This window comes from Puma concolor, unplaced genomic scaffold, assembly GCF_028749965.1.
Source record: "Puma concolor isolate L17-30 unplaced genomic scaffold, mPumCon1.1.hap2 unalloc_scaffold_14, whole genome shotgun sequence".
NCBI lineage: Eukaryota > Metazoa > Chordata > Mammalia > Carnivora > Felidae > Puma > Puma concolor.
The window spans coordinates 241,402-256,575 of record NW_028240169.1 but is presented as its reverse complement, the minus strand read 5'-3'; the positions used below and the strand labels follow the sequence as shown (position 1 = coordinate 256,575).

At 45.8% G+C, this 15,174-nt stretch overlaps 1 protein-coding gene across 27 annotated transcripts in view; it reads right to left on the bottom strand.

The window, feature by feature from the left end:
- LOC147571616 (uncharacterized) overlaps positions 1 to 15,174 on the bottom strand; it is a 624,145-nt gene that overhangs the window by 376,865 nt on the left and 232,106 nt on the right. For 9 of the 27 annotated variants that reach the window (XR_015247221.1, XR_015247224.1, XR_015247228.1 and 6 more), the window contains exons 5-6: positions 8,917 to 8,982; positions 7,595 to 7,726 (exon numbers count right to left, since the gene is read on the bottom strand). The exons of 13 other annotated variants lie outside the window; for them this stretch is intronic. Coding sequence is in view for 4 of the 14 variants with exons in the window: in XM_086696192.1 (XP_086552318.1) it covers positions 1,029 to 1,101; positions 7,595 to 7,674 (153 nt within the window). In the remaining 10 variants the exon portion in view is untranslated. Of the gene's footprint in view, positions 1 to 1,028; positions 1,102 to 5,132; positions 6,097 to 7,594; positions 7,727 to 8,916; positions 9,451 to 15,174 lie in introns of those variants that run through there. 5 more of the 27 variants (XM_086696192.1, XM_086696193.1, XM_086696195.1 and 2 more) reach the window with 3 other exon arrangements.

Here is a 15,174-nt window from a genome sequence, read left to right as displayed (position 1 = left end):
AAAAATTTTTTTTAATCTTGATTTATATTTGAGAGAGAGAGACAGAGTATGAGCAGGGGAGGAACAGAGAGAGAGGGAGACACAGAATCCGAAGCAGGCTCCAGGCTGTGAGCTGTCAGCACAGAGCCCAACTCGGGGTCAGACTCGCAAACCGTGAGATCATGACCTGAGCCAAAGTCGGACGCTCAACCGACTGAGTCATCCAGGCACCCCAAGGAGAGATGTAATTTTTGATTCTTGATAGCATTTGGAAGCTTCAAAATACCTACTGAAATAAGCATCTCATTCAGTTTTGTCAATTTTAGAACCCTGGTTGTCCAGTTTAGCTTTGAGAAAATTAAGTTTGAAATGACTGAAAGTTCCCCATCATGGCCTTTGAAGTTCTAAATTATTTCTGGTTAAGTCAGTCTATTTATTTATAAATGTGCATACAGAGAGGGACCATAGTCTTTAAACATAAAACCATCCAGAGTCCCAGTAGGCAGGATGCCCTCAAAGCATTTTGATGTCTGGGATCCCATTTCTTAGAAGGTTTTCAGGGACAGCCTGTTTCCAGAAGGAATCAGACCAAAGGCCAGCACAGTTCCAGAGAGAACAGTTGAGCCCCAAAAAGATCATAGACTGAAAGCTAACACAGTTCCAACAGGCAGAGTTCCAATGGGAACAGTCCAGTTGCAAAGGGAAATAGGAACAAAGGCCTTCACAATTCCTACTGGCACAGTTCCAACTGGAAAGGTCTGATTTTGAAAAGGACTCAGAGTGAGGGCTAGTCCAGTTCCATTAGGAGCAGTCTCATTCAAAACAGGAACTAGACCAAAAGCTAGCACAGTTCCTTTAGACTTAAGGCCAAATGAGTACCCTCTGAGATGATTAAAGAAAAAAAAAAAAAAAAACATCGTAAATAGATCTCAAATAAATCTTGGAGAACTGAGACATGAGGTGTGGAGCTTGAAAACCAGGAGAAAACTTGTCCTTAAAGCCCCAGGGTAGGCATGAAAGCAGCTCAGAAATGTCCATGGGTACTGCACCTGTTTGCTAGCCAGCTCTGGAGCAGTTGGGGTCTTCTCTGGAGCCCACTTCTGATCACCAAGAATTGTTAACCTTAAAAATAGAAACTGCCAGTTATTTTACCAGAAGAAGATGGTTTTATTCAGGAATGAAAAATTGTAATCTGGGACATACAAGCCGTGGCAAAACCATAAGCAAGGACAGGAAACAAAGTCGGGGGGGATGCTTTTTTTAAGGAGAAAAAGGGTAAGTAGGAAAGTCCGATTAAAAGTCCATTGGTGTAAAATGGTGGTTTGAAATGTGGTGGCTTCTCATTGTCTGAGCTGTTGCAGAGATGGCGGTAGTGAGGAAAGAGTGTCGTCCCTCTGGCTGGAGTAGTCGATTAGTATCCACATGCAAGGTCAAGTCTTTGTAAGGTCAAGACCTTCTTTTCCTGTTGTGTGAGCCTGAGCTCTTCCTAATCTGGAAGAGCAAACATTAGAGAACCAGTAATGTTCCAAACAAAAGTCATAAAAATTACAATTTTTTTCAGTTCACTTAGTGTCATGTTAGTAATCTTTTGTTCAGTTTGAATGCAGCTTTTTAGTTCTAGAAATTGTTGCCAATTTCACTTTTATGATTTTAAAGATATCTAAAAGCTGTATTTGTTTTTTTTTTAAAGTTCTTTTTATGAACCTCCTTGAAGATGAAACTCATTGTGCAAGTGACAAAAGACTGTAATGCACTTGACAAGAAAATTCAGTTATTTCTGTAACACAGAACACTTCAATAATCAGAATATCAAGTCATAACCTTATTATCAAAGCATATTAAAACTGCAGGAATTTCACATATATATTTGAACAGTTACAGCATTGACCCAAGCAATACAACCTAAGGTGTATCATTATTTGAGAGTTCTTTCCAAGTAATTTAACATACCAACCAAAAAGTCTAATTAGTCAAAAAGACTTCATTTACAATTCACATCTTGAGGAAGTTTGTTAAAACCCTCAGAAAGTTTTACATTTATTTATTTTGAGAGAAAGAGAGCACAAGTGGGGGAGGGCCAGAGAGAGAAGGAAACCGAGAATCCAAAGCAGGCTCCAGGCTCTGAGCTGTCAGCCAGAGCCCGATACAGGGCTCGAACTAACAAACTGTGAGATCATGACCTGAGCTGAAGGCAGACGCTTAACCAAATGAGCCACCCAGGTGCCCCAACCCTCAGAAAGTTTTAAAGTACATGTCTAAATAGGATTATTGGTCATTATGAAACTTGAAACTTATTTATTTAACCAAGGTGCCATGAAGATTTTAAAGGCAAATATGTAGGGTTATATAGCTGTGAGTAAAACGTAGCTCCTTTAATATTGAGAAGTTTTAACCTTTTTTAAGTAACCAAAGACGCGATAAAGGCAAAACATAGAAACTTTGGTTTTCTAGGGAGACAAAAGAGAAGAAAAAAACAACCTTGTTTACATTTTTTTTTCATCAAGAGCAACCAACAATCCAAGAAACCTTTGTCTTTTTTAACAGAGAGAAAAGCAGAATTGCAATCTTATACCAGTGTACTTTTTAAAATCCATTTATTTCAACCTTGTCCCAACAGCACATAAAATTCCTTTCCAAAGATTTTCCTTCATGAACCTTTTACAATGTTTTTTTTTTAATTCAGAGTTGCTTTCCTTATTTCCATCAATCTTAATTACATTTAGCAGAAGAATTGTACCTCTTAGAAACCTTAGTCTCCAGTGAAAACTAAGTAGTGACCAATTGTGAACTGTTACATCAGAATTTTTCTAGATCTGAAATTTTAAAAGAGGTTCTTCCATAGTACAGTCTTTCAATTAAGCACACAGCACATTGACCAACAAACCCAAGTATCCTCAGGTTCTGTGCAAAAAGAAGCTGAAAGCACAAAACTATGTTCAGTAATCATTGCTTTAGTATTTTGTCTCGTTTGGAAAATACTTAGATACCAATGAATTCAACCCAGTTTATCATTTAACTTAGCAAAACTTCAAAGTTTTAGGTTACCAAAGCTCTTCATAGCTATCTTTACAATTACTCATGAACACTTTGAGACACACGAAATTAACCATTATTTCAAGTCATCCCTTTGCTAACAAATTTCTAAGCTTATTCCCCACATAACAAGCTTCTTTCACAAGGCAACCAAAACACACCTAGAATTTAGCTTCCTTTATTTGAATTTTTTTTATTTGACCAATTTTTTTTCTTCCTCCAAAATAACAAGATGAGGGATTCATCCCAAAAGAAAGAGCAGGAAGAAATGATAGGGGCTTAATCAACACAGCTGTAAGCAAGATGTCTGAACTAGAATTTAGAACCACAATAATAGGAGTACTAGTGGGGGTGGAAAAAGCATAAAATCCATTTCTGGAGAGAGAGAAGAAATAAAATCTAGTTAGGATGAAATTAAAAATGCTAAAACTGACATGCAATATCGAATGATGCCACAATGGCATGGATGGACAAAGAGCAGTGAATCAGCAAAACAGACCATAAAATTGTGGAGAATAATGAAGCAGAGAAAAGGAGGGAAACAGGCAAAAGACCATAATACAAGTAGAGAACTCAGTGACTTACAAAAAAAAAAAAAAAAAAAAAAGGAATAATATCTGAAAAATAGGAATCCCAGAAGTTGAAAAGAGAGAAAAAGGGGCAGAAGGTTTATGTGAATAAATTGTAGTGGAAAACTTTCAAAATCTGGAGAATGACACAGACCTCAAAATCCAGGAAGCACAGAGAACTCCCATTAGATTCAACAGAAAATGACCACCACCAAGGCATATCATAGTCAAAATCAGATCATATACACACAATAGGAATGCAAACTGGTGCAGCCACTCTGGAAAACAGTATGGAGGTTCCTCAAAAAACTAAAAATAGAACTACCCTACGACCCAGCTATTGCACTACTAGCCATTTATCCAGGGATACAGGTGTGCTGTTTCGAAGGGACGCATGCACCCCCATGTTTATAGCAGCACTATCAACAATAGCCAAAGTATGGAAAGAGCCCAAATGTCCACCGAACCATGAATGGATAAAGAAGATGTAGTATATATATATATATATATATATATATATATATATATATACACACAATGGAGTATTACTCAGCAATCAAAAAGAATGAAATCTTCCCACTTGCAACTATGTGGATGGAACTGGAGGGTATTATGCTAAGTGAAATTAGAGAAAGACAAAAATCATATGATTTCACTCATATGAGGACTTAAAGAGACAAAACAGATGAACATAAGGGAAGGGAAACAAAAATAAAAACAGGGAGGGGGACAAAACAGAAGAGACTCATAAATATGGAGAACAAACAGGGTTCTGGGAGGGGCAGTGGGCTAAATGGATAAGGGGCACTAAGGAATCTACTTCTGAAATCATTGTTGCACTATATGCTAATTTGGATGTAAATTTAAAAAAAATTTAAAAATAAAAGAAACCACTAACAAACCACCTCATTCATTCATTCATTCATTTTCATTTCACCCTTATCTCCCGCTGAGTGGCCAGAGAATATGAGACACAGAGCAACCAGGAGATGCCAAAGAAAGCGTAAGGTTTGTGCAAACACGAGCACCCAAATCTGCCCTTGCTAGAATTGTAAGTGGAGAGCGCATGCAGGACTTCCCCAAGTACATGTAGATGCAGACACAACTGCAAGGGTCACTTGGAGCCCAGCTGGGACCACTAAGCAGCACTCAAGAGCAGTAACAGGTATTGTGGCTGTGAGAGCGACAGATCTGAGCAGTTCCGTATCACCCAGCAGCGGATGAGGGTACATCTGGGTGAACCTGCTGGAGACATCAGACTACAGGGACAACAGAAGGTTCCTGCCACGCCTATCACCTCGGAAGCTGTCTCCTTGCAAACAGCACACTCCCCACTCCCCCACCGCTTCCCCGCCCCTGTGTAGGTATGTCACTGGGGCGACCCTCCAGGGCAGAGACCGTGGAGCATTCATGCTGCCAATTCCAGCCTGAGACCCAGAACCTCCCCATTCGACAGAGCAGGAATCTGCAGACCATGGCCCGTGCGCCAATCCCAGCCTGCTTTGGTAAATAAATTCTCTCTGGACACAGGGATGCTTGTACAACACTTACCATCTACGGCGGCCTTCACATGACATCCACAAAGTCGAGTAATGGTGACAGAAACAGTGTGGACCACCTTCCTAAAACCCATACTATCTGGGCGTTGACAGAGAAACTTGGCCAACTCCTGCTCCGCTCAATGACGGACAGCCGGAGAAAAATTATTGGTAATTTCAGGGCAACATTCAACTCTTCTTGGTGGGGAGGAACCACTGTTTGATTTCCACAGCCCAGTGAAATGACTTTTGGAGGCCAGTGAAGGAAAGGAGGCCCCAGGTCATTCTGGAAAGGACTGATGATGATAAATGGCATTTAAAGATGCAGTCACTTGTTGGCTTTTATCCACAAAATGCCCAGAGCAGGCTCTCAGTAGGAGGTGTCCCCCGTCCTGCCAGAGGCTCGAGAGGCTGAGTGTTGTGCTCACGGATACAGCAAGAATTCAAAGCCAGGTTTGGCTGAATCCCAGGCCTCGTTCTTTGCTGCTGCTTCTGCACCAAGCAATGTGGGTCCCAAACAAGAATCCAGGCTCATCTCTGAAGGAAAGAAGCCGTAAGACTGAGCGCCTCAGAAAGGCGGCTTCTTGTAAAGAGCAGGGAAGACGCTCAAGTCATTAGAGCGTGGGCATGCCCAGGAGGGTTGCCGCTAATGACACGGTTGGTATTTTTACTGTCACAAGCGCAGTGATCGCATCTGCACATGAGCAGGCACTGCTCATGTTCAAGTAAAAGTGAAATGGCTCTGGAATGTCTCCTCCCAGGGGTTTCATTTCTGCTTACAAATAAGAAAGCCGTACCCTGGACGCCACTTCAGGCACCTGGGGCAGGGGCAGAGGGGTCTGCTTCTCTGGAAGCTCTGTACTGATTAGTTTTGGCTGCGGAGGTCCTTGAGGAAAGACACAACATCTGACGTCTTAAGGTTAGGCACACCTGGGTCTCGCCACTTCCTAAGAATCCCTGTGCCTTGGTTTCCTGGTCTGCAAAATGGAACCAGCACTCACCACCTCGTCATGTCTGCAAGCCGCCCAGCGCAGTACCCACTCTGCCTTAGTAGTAAGCACTCAGTAAGTGCCACCCCTCAACCTCCTGTCCCATGCCGCCCTCCCACCTCCCCACACTAGGACACCAACAGGAAGGCAGATGCAGATTGCTCAGAACTTCACAGTCTTTCCCACGGGCTCACGTTTGATCAGAACCCATTTTCCACTTTGTAGAACGCACCTCCTCTCCTTGTCTCTCCAGGGCACCTCGGGGCCCGCTCACCAGCCACTCCAAATAGAGGGTGCCAGCCCCACTACGGAGGTCGGGACATGACAGCAAACTGTCGGCTTTCTCCCAGGCCCCTGCATTTTCTTGAGCCTGTCAGCCCCGTCACGAGGAGCAGAGAGAATTGGCATGGCCCACTTTCCCCAAGGTGCCAGAGACACGAGGACTGAACTCAGTCGCTCTCTGTTAGAACAGAAACTTGGCTGCTCCCTCTTCTTTGCCCTGTCCTCTCTTCTGGAATAAAGGCTTTTTATTTTCTTTCTCATCCTTCATCTCTTTCCTTATTTACGCTGAGCTGGCATCTGCATTTGCCACACTTTTGAGAATGATTTATCCCAGGCTACAAACATACCAGTGGATTTTCTGTTCCTTGTAGTTTAAAGGCTTCCATTTGTTTTAAGGCAGACCCCCTCCTCCTGAGTGGCGTTTTACCAGGAACCCCAACCTTAGTGTCCTCACCACAGCTGCTCGACTGGACAGCCATCTGGCGGCTGTGGGTCGAAGGGCACAGGGCAGGAGGAGAGGGGGTCATGGACGGGACAGCCAGCTGGGTGGCTGGCAGCCACCAGAGACCTCAAGGAAGGATCCTCCCCTGGAGCCTCCAAATGGAGCCAGACCCTGGCGGTGCCCACACTTGATTTCAGGCTTCTGGCCTCCATGGCTGTGAGACAATAAATTTGTACTGTGCTGTTGTAAAACCACCAGACCTGCGATCACTTGTTACACTTACTCCCCTCTTGTTCCATGCCAGGCCCTGTTAGGCATCATTTTATGCACAGATGGGGATGTGGACTCTGAGAGGTGACCCGACTTGCTTAAGGGTGCAGCGTTCTTGGGAGAGGAAGCAGGAAGCACAGGGCCCAGAACCCACACGAGGATAGGACATGGTCTCCAAAGAGCATGCCCAAAGCCCCCGGTGGCCCCAGCCCTGCCCTTCCCAGCGGTAAAGCAGGCAGCTACTACTTCCCCACTGGGCTTACCATACACTAAGTGAAAGAAATTCCATACTGGTGTGTCATATCCCAGTGCCTGACACACAGGAGGCACTTGGCAAGTATCTCAATGAACGAGTAAAGAAGGGTCACGGCATCACTTACGGGTAGGGATGGTCATTTCCAAAGACTGGGGGTAGGGGCCCGCTGGAAGACGTGTTCTTCCCTGAGGAACATGGTGACTATAGGGGGCAAATCGTTTCCTAAGTTCACTCACCTGACCTGTCCCACGGTGCTATCAGCTCTTGGAAAGGCCAGATGGGTGGGAGGGCAAATAAATTCCACAGAGCAGTTCATGCAGGTGATTAGCCTTAGGAGATCCAGTCTGCAGGACTCCAAGATTATGGCACTGAGAGAAGAAATAAAACAAGACTTCTTGGAGCTGAGCTCTCTGTCCTCAAACACTAAAATGGCACATTGCAAAATGTGCCTCTTAGACAACTTGCACTGTGATGCTCAACACTGGAGACGGGCAATAACGCCAAAACAGCACCTTCTGGAAATACTCACCCATGAAGGTTAACTGCTCCACTTCTCCCAAATCAGTGCCTCCCACAACCAGCTGGACAGTGGTCTCATCACCACCGGGCAGCGCCCACTCACTGGCACTGATGACAGGAAGCCAATCACCGAAACCTTCAGTTAGAGTCCCAAACTGTCACCCAGAGAGATCAGACCTAAGACACAGTCCTGCCAGGGAGAAATCTGCCTGATTTTCAATCTGTTACCAATAAGCAATAAATAATGAAGTTTAGCTAATTAAAGACGCCAAGCACGGTGTCATTTAACGTCCCTTGTATATTCACGTCTCCCAGCGTGGGAGGTTTCTCCAACCCTTTGAAATGGGCACCTTTTTGAGAAGATGTTTCTGGAACCAAGGCAAAGCAGCAGGAGTGCACAGTCCCAGACCCACAGCCGGCTCCTGCTCTGTTTCTCACGTGCTGAGTAGCAGCAGGCAAGTCACTAAGCTTCTCTGAGCTTGTTTTTCCCCCAAGGAAAGGGAGGGGCAAGGGGAATCACCTGATAAGAGATCTATGTGGAAAAAACCCTATGCCTTGACCCCAGGATAGGCACTAAATCCCTTAGGTCAAACAGCACATCCTGTCCATATGGTCCTAGGGAGTGGTTCAAAACTGGCCCATGACTAAGTTGGTTTGATTGGAGAGAATGTTGGGTATTTGGGGGACAGCCCAACTGTCTGTTGGACAGAGAGTTGTATTTTTCCTCTTGATGATGACTGGAGTGGGGGAGCAGTCTGGCGCCACTGCTCACCGAGTGCTAAACTTTTCAGTTATCCAGCAAAACAAATTCCTTGCTTTGCTGAACCTGCTTTGGCTTCAGTTCTGTGCTTCTGTCCCTGAAAGCATCCTAACCAGTACAGAAACAATGGCCCCTCCCAGCTCCAGCATTTGTCTTACTCTATACAGTTCTCTACGAAGGTCAAACCCTGACAATGAAAACCCAAAGGAAATCCCTCCATTTCCTGCTGCCAAGGAGAGACTATGAGCGATCTGAAGATACAGACCATGTCAGTCTTACCTCTGATCCCCAGTTCAAAGCACAGTACTCGGAACTCAGGAACCCGAGAACCTCATGACACAGGCACTGGAGGAAAAGATCACAAAGACAAAGGATTATCAAACCGGGGGCCCCTAGATAAGCTTGACCTGTCTGCTCAGCGTCATTACCACGGCCATGACCACAGCATCACTGCTCACCAGTGGTAACTAAATGTCAGGCTCTACAGCTCTGCACAGGTCCTCTGCTGGAATCCTCACCACCACTCTGAGAAGTGCCCCCTGTGAAAGTCACCAAGGCTACCCACGACGCTCTTTCCAGATGCTGGCAAGGCTGTACTTCCCCTCCCACTTGCACTGAGATGCTTCAGTAGGACGTGCTTTGCCAGTGAAGAGAGAAGTGATGTGTGCCCTAGCTGGGTGTAAGCTTTGAGACAGTGTGAGTGCTTGGCCAGGCTCTTTCCTCTCTGTGGTCTGGGTCTGGGTGTGAAGACGGTGATGGTGTAGAAGCCCAGCCAACAGTGAGGATGGGGAATGTGACTGAGACGGAAACCTGTGTGTTTTCTGTACTTTTTGGAGCTGTTTGGTACTACAAAATAACCCAGCCTCCTCTGACTAAAGCCCTACACCCCATTTTATAGATGGGAAAAGTGGGGCTCAAAGAGGTAACACGCCTTGGCCAAAACCATGCTGTTACTGAGGCAGAGAGGCTTGTGGAACACAGGAAGCTGTGGCCACCGTTCCTCAGGCTGTGAGTTGTGATTCTGCTGCATGCCAGCCAGCTGGGGGCTTTCAATGCCAGCCTTGCCTGCTTGTTCCTGGTTGGAATCCCCAGGCACCTGGATGGAGGTGCTGTGGTCACCTCTGTGCTTCAAAAATCCACAGACCACCCTGAACAGAACACAACTCCAGATACCACGTTCTCCAAACCCCAAGACACGTGAAGTTTCAGGCACACGAGAGTATCTGCGGTGGGGTAGAATAAAGCAAGCAAGGGGTGCCTGGGTGGCTCAGTCGGTTAAGTGTCCGACTTCAGCTCAGGTCATGATCGTGTGGTTCACGAGTTCGAGCCCCGCGTCGGGCTCTGTGCTGACAGCTCGGAGCCTGGAGTCTGCTTCCGATTCTGTGTCTCCCTCTCTCTCTGACCCTCCCCCCATTCATGTTCTGTCTCTCTCTGTCTCAAAAATAAATAAACGTTAAAAAAAATTAAAAAAAAATAAAGCAAGAAAGAGGTAGGGATGAGATAAAGACAGAAACAGCACTTCTGGACTGGAGTGGGGAGGCTCTGCGCACAAAGTCCTGCCATGGGAGCTCTACGTTGTCCATTTCTACATAATCACTTATTTCTACACAATCAACTAAAGAGAAGCAGTCATTTTGGCCCAGATGCCTCTTGAACAAAGAGTGAAGTAAAACCAGTTCCAAGATCCTCTTTGCCCACAAAATACACCTGTGATGGCTTCGAAGCAGCCCATCTCCTGGCTTCGGGACCTGCCAGAACTCTCCCCCAGGGGCGCCCCTGAAGGTGATGGGGACATTAAGGAGCAGGTGTGTTCAGCAAGCTTCCTGTGCAAAGCAGCCTCCCCAGATGCATCCTGGTGGCTCCCATCTCGTAACCTTCCTGCCCCGTGTGGTCCCCTTTCCCTGAGTATGGGGGCCCCGGTGACTGGCTTCTAACGAAGAGGGAGGGCAGAAGTGATGGGGTGCCACTTTGGAGGTTTGGTTACAGCTCACCTCTGTCTTGCTAGCATCTTATACTTTCTTGGCTTGCTCACTTCGATGAGGCAAATGGCCACAATGTACCTGGGTAGGGAGAAAGGAGGGCAGTCTCCAGCCCATAGCCCAAGAGGTATTAAGGCTCTGGGTCTTGAAGGCCACAAGAAGCAGAGTCCTGCCTACCTTTTTCTTACAAAGTCTACTGAAAAATGGAATCACTCTAGCAAAGAGCAGACCAATGTTACTTGCTATAGAGAGAGAGCCAAAGCTAATGAATGCAACTTTCTGAAGTTTGGTTTTTTTATTTTTTTTTTTAACGTTTATTTATTTTTGAGACAGAGAGAGACAGAGCATGAACGGGGGAGGGTCCGAGAGAGGGAGACACAGAATCTGAAAATGGCTCCAGGCTCTGAGCTGTCAGCACAGAGCCTGACGCGGGGCTCGAACTCATAGACCGTGAGATCATGACCTGAGCCGAAGTCGGCCGCTTAACTGACTGAGCCACCCAGACGCCCGCAACTTTCTGAAATTTGAAGTGTCAGTGGTTCTGAACCCTATCTGCCTTAGGATCACCCGAGTCAACAAGGGATGTCCTGGCCGTGCTCCAGAGACACACGGCCAGATGACCTGGGGTTGCGCCGCAGCATCTAGACTTCCAGACGTCGTGGCCGGCCAGCACCCTGACCCTGAGGCCCTCGTTCACTGTGTCAGGGAGTCACAGAAGCGATTAAGACGCCAGCACTGCTGAAATCCCCCTGCAAAGAAAACCACTCCCTTCCCCTGCAGGGCCCATGTTGGTTAACACTGGGCTAGTGAGCCACCTGAAATGATCCCACCTAACAGCAGGACCACATGCCTCGCACCTTGGGGAGTGCGGATCTGAGGACAAGGCATTCCTCCCTGGTGTGTCCTCTCAGAACACCAAGATGCGGAGCAATAGACACCCCCCAGGCTAGGGGCAGAGCTCAGCTCACGTGGGGCTCTCCTCCACAATGCAGACTGAGGGTCCAGGGGACAGTCTGGGACCTGTTCTCTGCATCACCGGTGCCCCGGTCAGCCACTGACTCACAGAGGGCACTAACAAGGCACCATCCACACTGAATCTGGGGGAGGGGCAAGACTGGGGCCGGCATCTGGGTGGAGAAGCGATGTTCCAGATGCGGGCCGGGGGCAGAGGGGACACGTCTTCTCCAGACAGCCCTTGCTCTCCCAAGAGTTGTTTCTCCAGTTAAGCTCTAACTTGTTCTGACAAGCCACCAGGGAAAGCACAAGTTATCGCTGTGACTGATGCATAATTGCATATTCAAACTGGAAACCGTTTAAATCGAGACATCAGGAAAATCAGGGGCGGGAGACATAGGATAGCTCCTCACACATGACCACAAACAAACAAACAAATAAAACAGCAATGTTGATCATCTGGACACATAAATCCATGGTCCCTGGCTGGCGTATAGAACTGGCATAAAATGTTTACCTTCAATCAGATTCACCGAGTATTTTCTGGGCATCCGTACTTCAGATGCTACAGTGACGAGCAGAAACTAGTATTCATTCATTCAGCAAATAGTTAAAAGTCTCTACCTGGCACTAGGGACACAGTCAAGTATAAAATGATGAAGGGGGAGATGGCAAATAAACAACTCTACACCAAGGAGGGGTAAGTGCTATGTAGGAACATAAAGCACGGGGGTGGTATTTTATTCAGGATTATGAGAAGGTGGTATCTGACCCCTTGCTGTGCATGATTTAGAAGCATTATCTCATTTAACTCAAACCTCATACAACTCTCTCTGGTAGGCACCCCCAGACATGTTTAAGTTTTGGTTTTTTAGTTTATTTATTTTGAGAGAGAGAGAGAGACAGAGCATGAGTGGGGGAGGGACAGAGAGAGAGGGCGACACAGAATCTGAAATAGGCTCCAGGCTTGGAGCTGTCAGCACAGAGCCCGACGCGGGGCTCAAACCCACAAACTGTGAGATCACAACCTGAGCCGAAGTTGGACGCTTAACCAACTGAGCCACCCAGGCACTCCCTTGCCCCCCAACAGTCCTGTTTAAAGATGAGCACATGAAGACTGAAAAAAGGGGATACTTACCAGCTCAATCCCTTACTCATCACAAGGACCTGGGGACAGTATCTATTTTACGTGTGCCTTCATTTTCTCATCCCTAAAATGGACAGGAGAGCACTTCCTCCACGGGCTTGCTGCTGCACATAAAATACTTGGTAAAGAATTTGGTATATAGTAAGTGCTCAATAAATGTAATCTGCGGCTATAGGTAAGAGCATAAATGCCTCTCCCATTTTTAAGGACTTCATTATCTGATGCAGAAGCACAAAGATACTCCCTCCAAAGCAGCGGATAATATAAACAAACTGTGTTGACTTACACCACTGTTCCTTCTAACAGGCCCATCCTCCTGACCAATTTCTACTCATCCTTCAAAACCCAAGACAAACATGTCCTCTTTGAAGCCTTCCCAGTCAGTCTCAGTTAACTGACCCACCCCTGTGCCACCATTACACCTACTTCTACAGAACTCTTTCTCGTGTATTCATTCATTCAACAATCATGTCTCAAGAGCCAACCAACTGTCACACACAACCATACTCTACTACAATTACATGTGAACATATCTCTGGGTTCCCTCCACTGTACAACTAACCTCTGTCCAGCGGCAGAAGAACTGAACTGGGTGTGGGTCAACAGAACAAACCAATGAACAAAGGAGGGCGTAAGAAAACTAGACAAAAGGGGTGGCCCAGGGGAGAAAAAAGGACTACAAGAATTCAGAGAAAGTTAAAAATACAAACCACTCAGTACCTATAGGCCACAAAGGGCTTGAGAACGAGTTGGTCTCTGAAGGACTGAAAAGATTTGGAAGACAGGGAAGGAAGGAGATGCCAACTCATGCTCATGAGTGGAGAAAGCCAGTTCCAATCAGCTGTTAAAAGTAGTCAAGTATAGGTGCATACATGTCTTTGTGTAAATGCGTACGTGTATCTGGAAGGATAGATACCAAATCTCTTCACAGGAAAGATCTCTGGGAGAGGGACACTTGTATTTTGTATTCTATCCAATATATATATGTATTACTTAATTTCTTTCAAAAACATACTCTTGTTTATGTAACGTAGAAAAAAAACGTCAGTAGGTCTTCCGAAATTCAGAAGGCAGAGAAGCAAGGCCCTGCACACAGAATGAAGAGCAAATGGAAGGGGCAGAGCTCTGTGACCCAAGGGTCAATAGTAAGAGGTGAAGGACAAGATGAGAGTCAGGTGCTGCTTCAGCAGCTGCCAGATTCTTTTTACAACAAAGCTAAAAAGATATCAGCGCCGTATCAAGGTGTTGGGAGCAACAGATGGCTGTGGACCTTCCGGTAACAGGAGGGAGGTGATTCCCATTTGAGGTGTACACACCCGCATACTGCCACAGGCAGGGAGACTCCAGGACAGCAAGCAGAAAGCCACATTCCCAGCAAAGAAATAAAAACCTAAGGGGACCTGAGGTTTTTCCAACTTTATCAGAAACGTTGGTTCAGTCATATTGCAAATGCCCCACTGGAAACACCACTCAAACCACAACCCCCCATTTTGGTGTAGACCAGCCCCTTGAGTATCTGGGAGAAAACCACTTGAATCCCGGTCAATAAAATCATTCTCCTCAAAAATAAACGTAGCATCTCTGCAGTCCCCACAAGCAGGGGGGGGGGGGGCACTCAAGAACCCCATAGGCAATTCCAAGATGGCGCCTGTACATCAAGAAGAGGTCATTTCCAAAAGAACAGATCAAGGGAGCCAATGGCTTGGCTTTTTGCAAATTCATCAGGGATTCCTTTACCAAGAAGCATCTGTTCCAATCCAATCACATAATCTCCTCAAAGATGGACAGCAACATACCGAGGCATAATCTACTCAGGATCCCACAAACCAAGCCTCAACTAGCCAGAGACTCAACTTGTAAGAAGCACAGAGCAAAAACAGCATTTGTTTTTACTGAGAGATTACATAAATCTACTTCAAGAATATGGGGAAAGCTTTCACAGGAAACTGGAAGATCGTTTTGGTGCCCAGATGCCACTCAGTTCAGACTGTTCCCTGCCCAACACAGCAGCCCTGAATTTATGACAGGCCAGGCGAAGAGGAAGTACCAACGGGACTTTATTAAAAAAAAAAAAGATTATAAAAATTAGGAAGGAACCTAAAAAATAAAAATGGAGAATGTCACATGCAATTGGTAGGGAAGGGAACTCTTATCACATAGAAAAGTTTATTAAATTAAGGAATAAATACATTAATATATCCAGTTAGAGGTTTTGTACAAGTAAAATCATGTTTTTATGTATCCTCAAAAATATGGTGTTAATTTAGAAGAAATGAAATAAATTACATTAGGGTTTAATGTCTTGGTCAAAAACATTTCTAAGGCATGGTGGGGACAGACTAGAACAGGATGGGGAGGGCTACAAAAATGGGCCAAGGACAGTGCTTCATTCCAGCCATGTGGGACAGAGGTCCTTGCCCAGACAAACCCACAGGGGAGTCCCACTGGGTGGCCAAT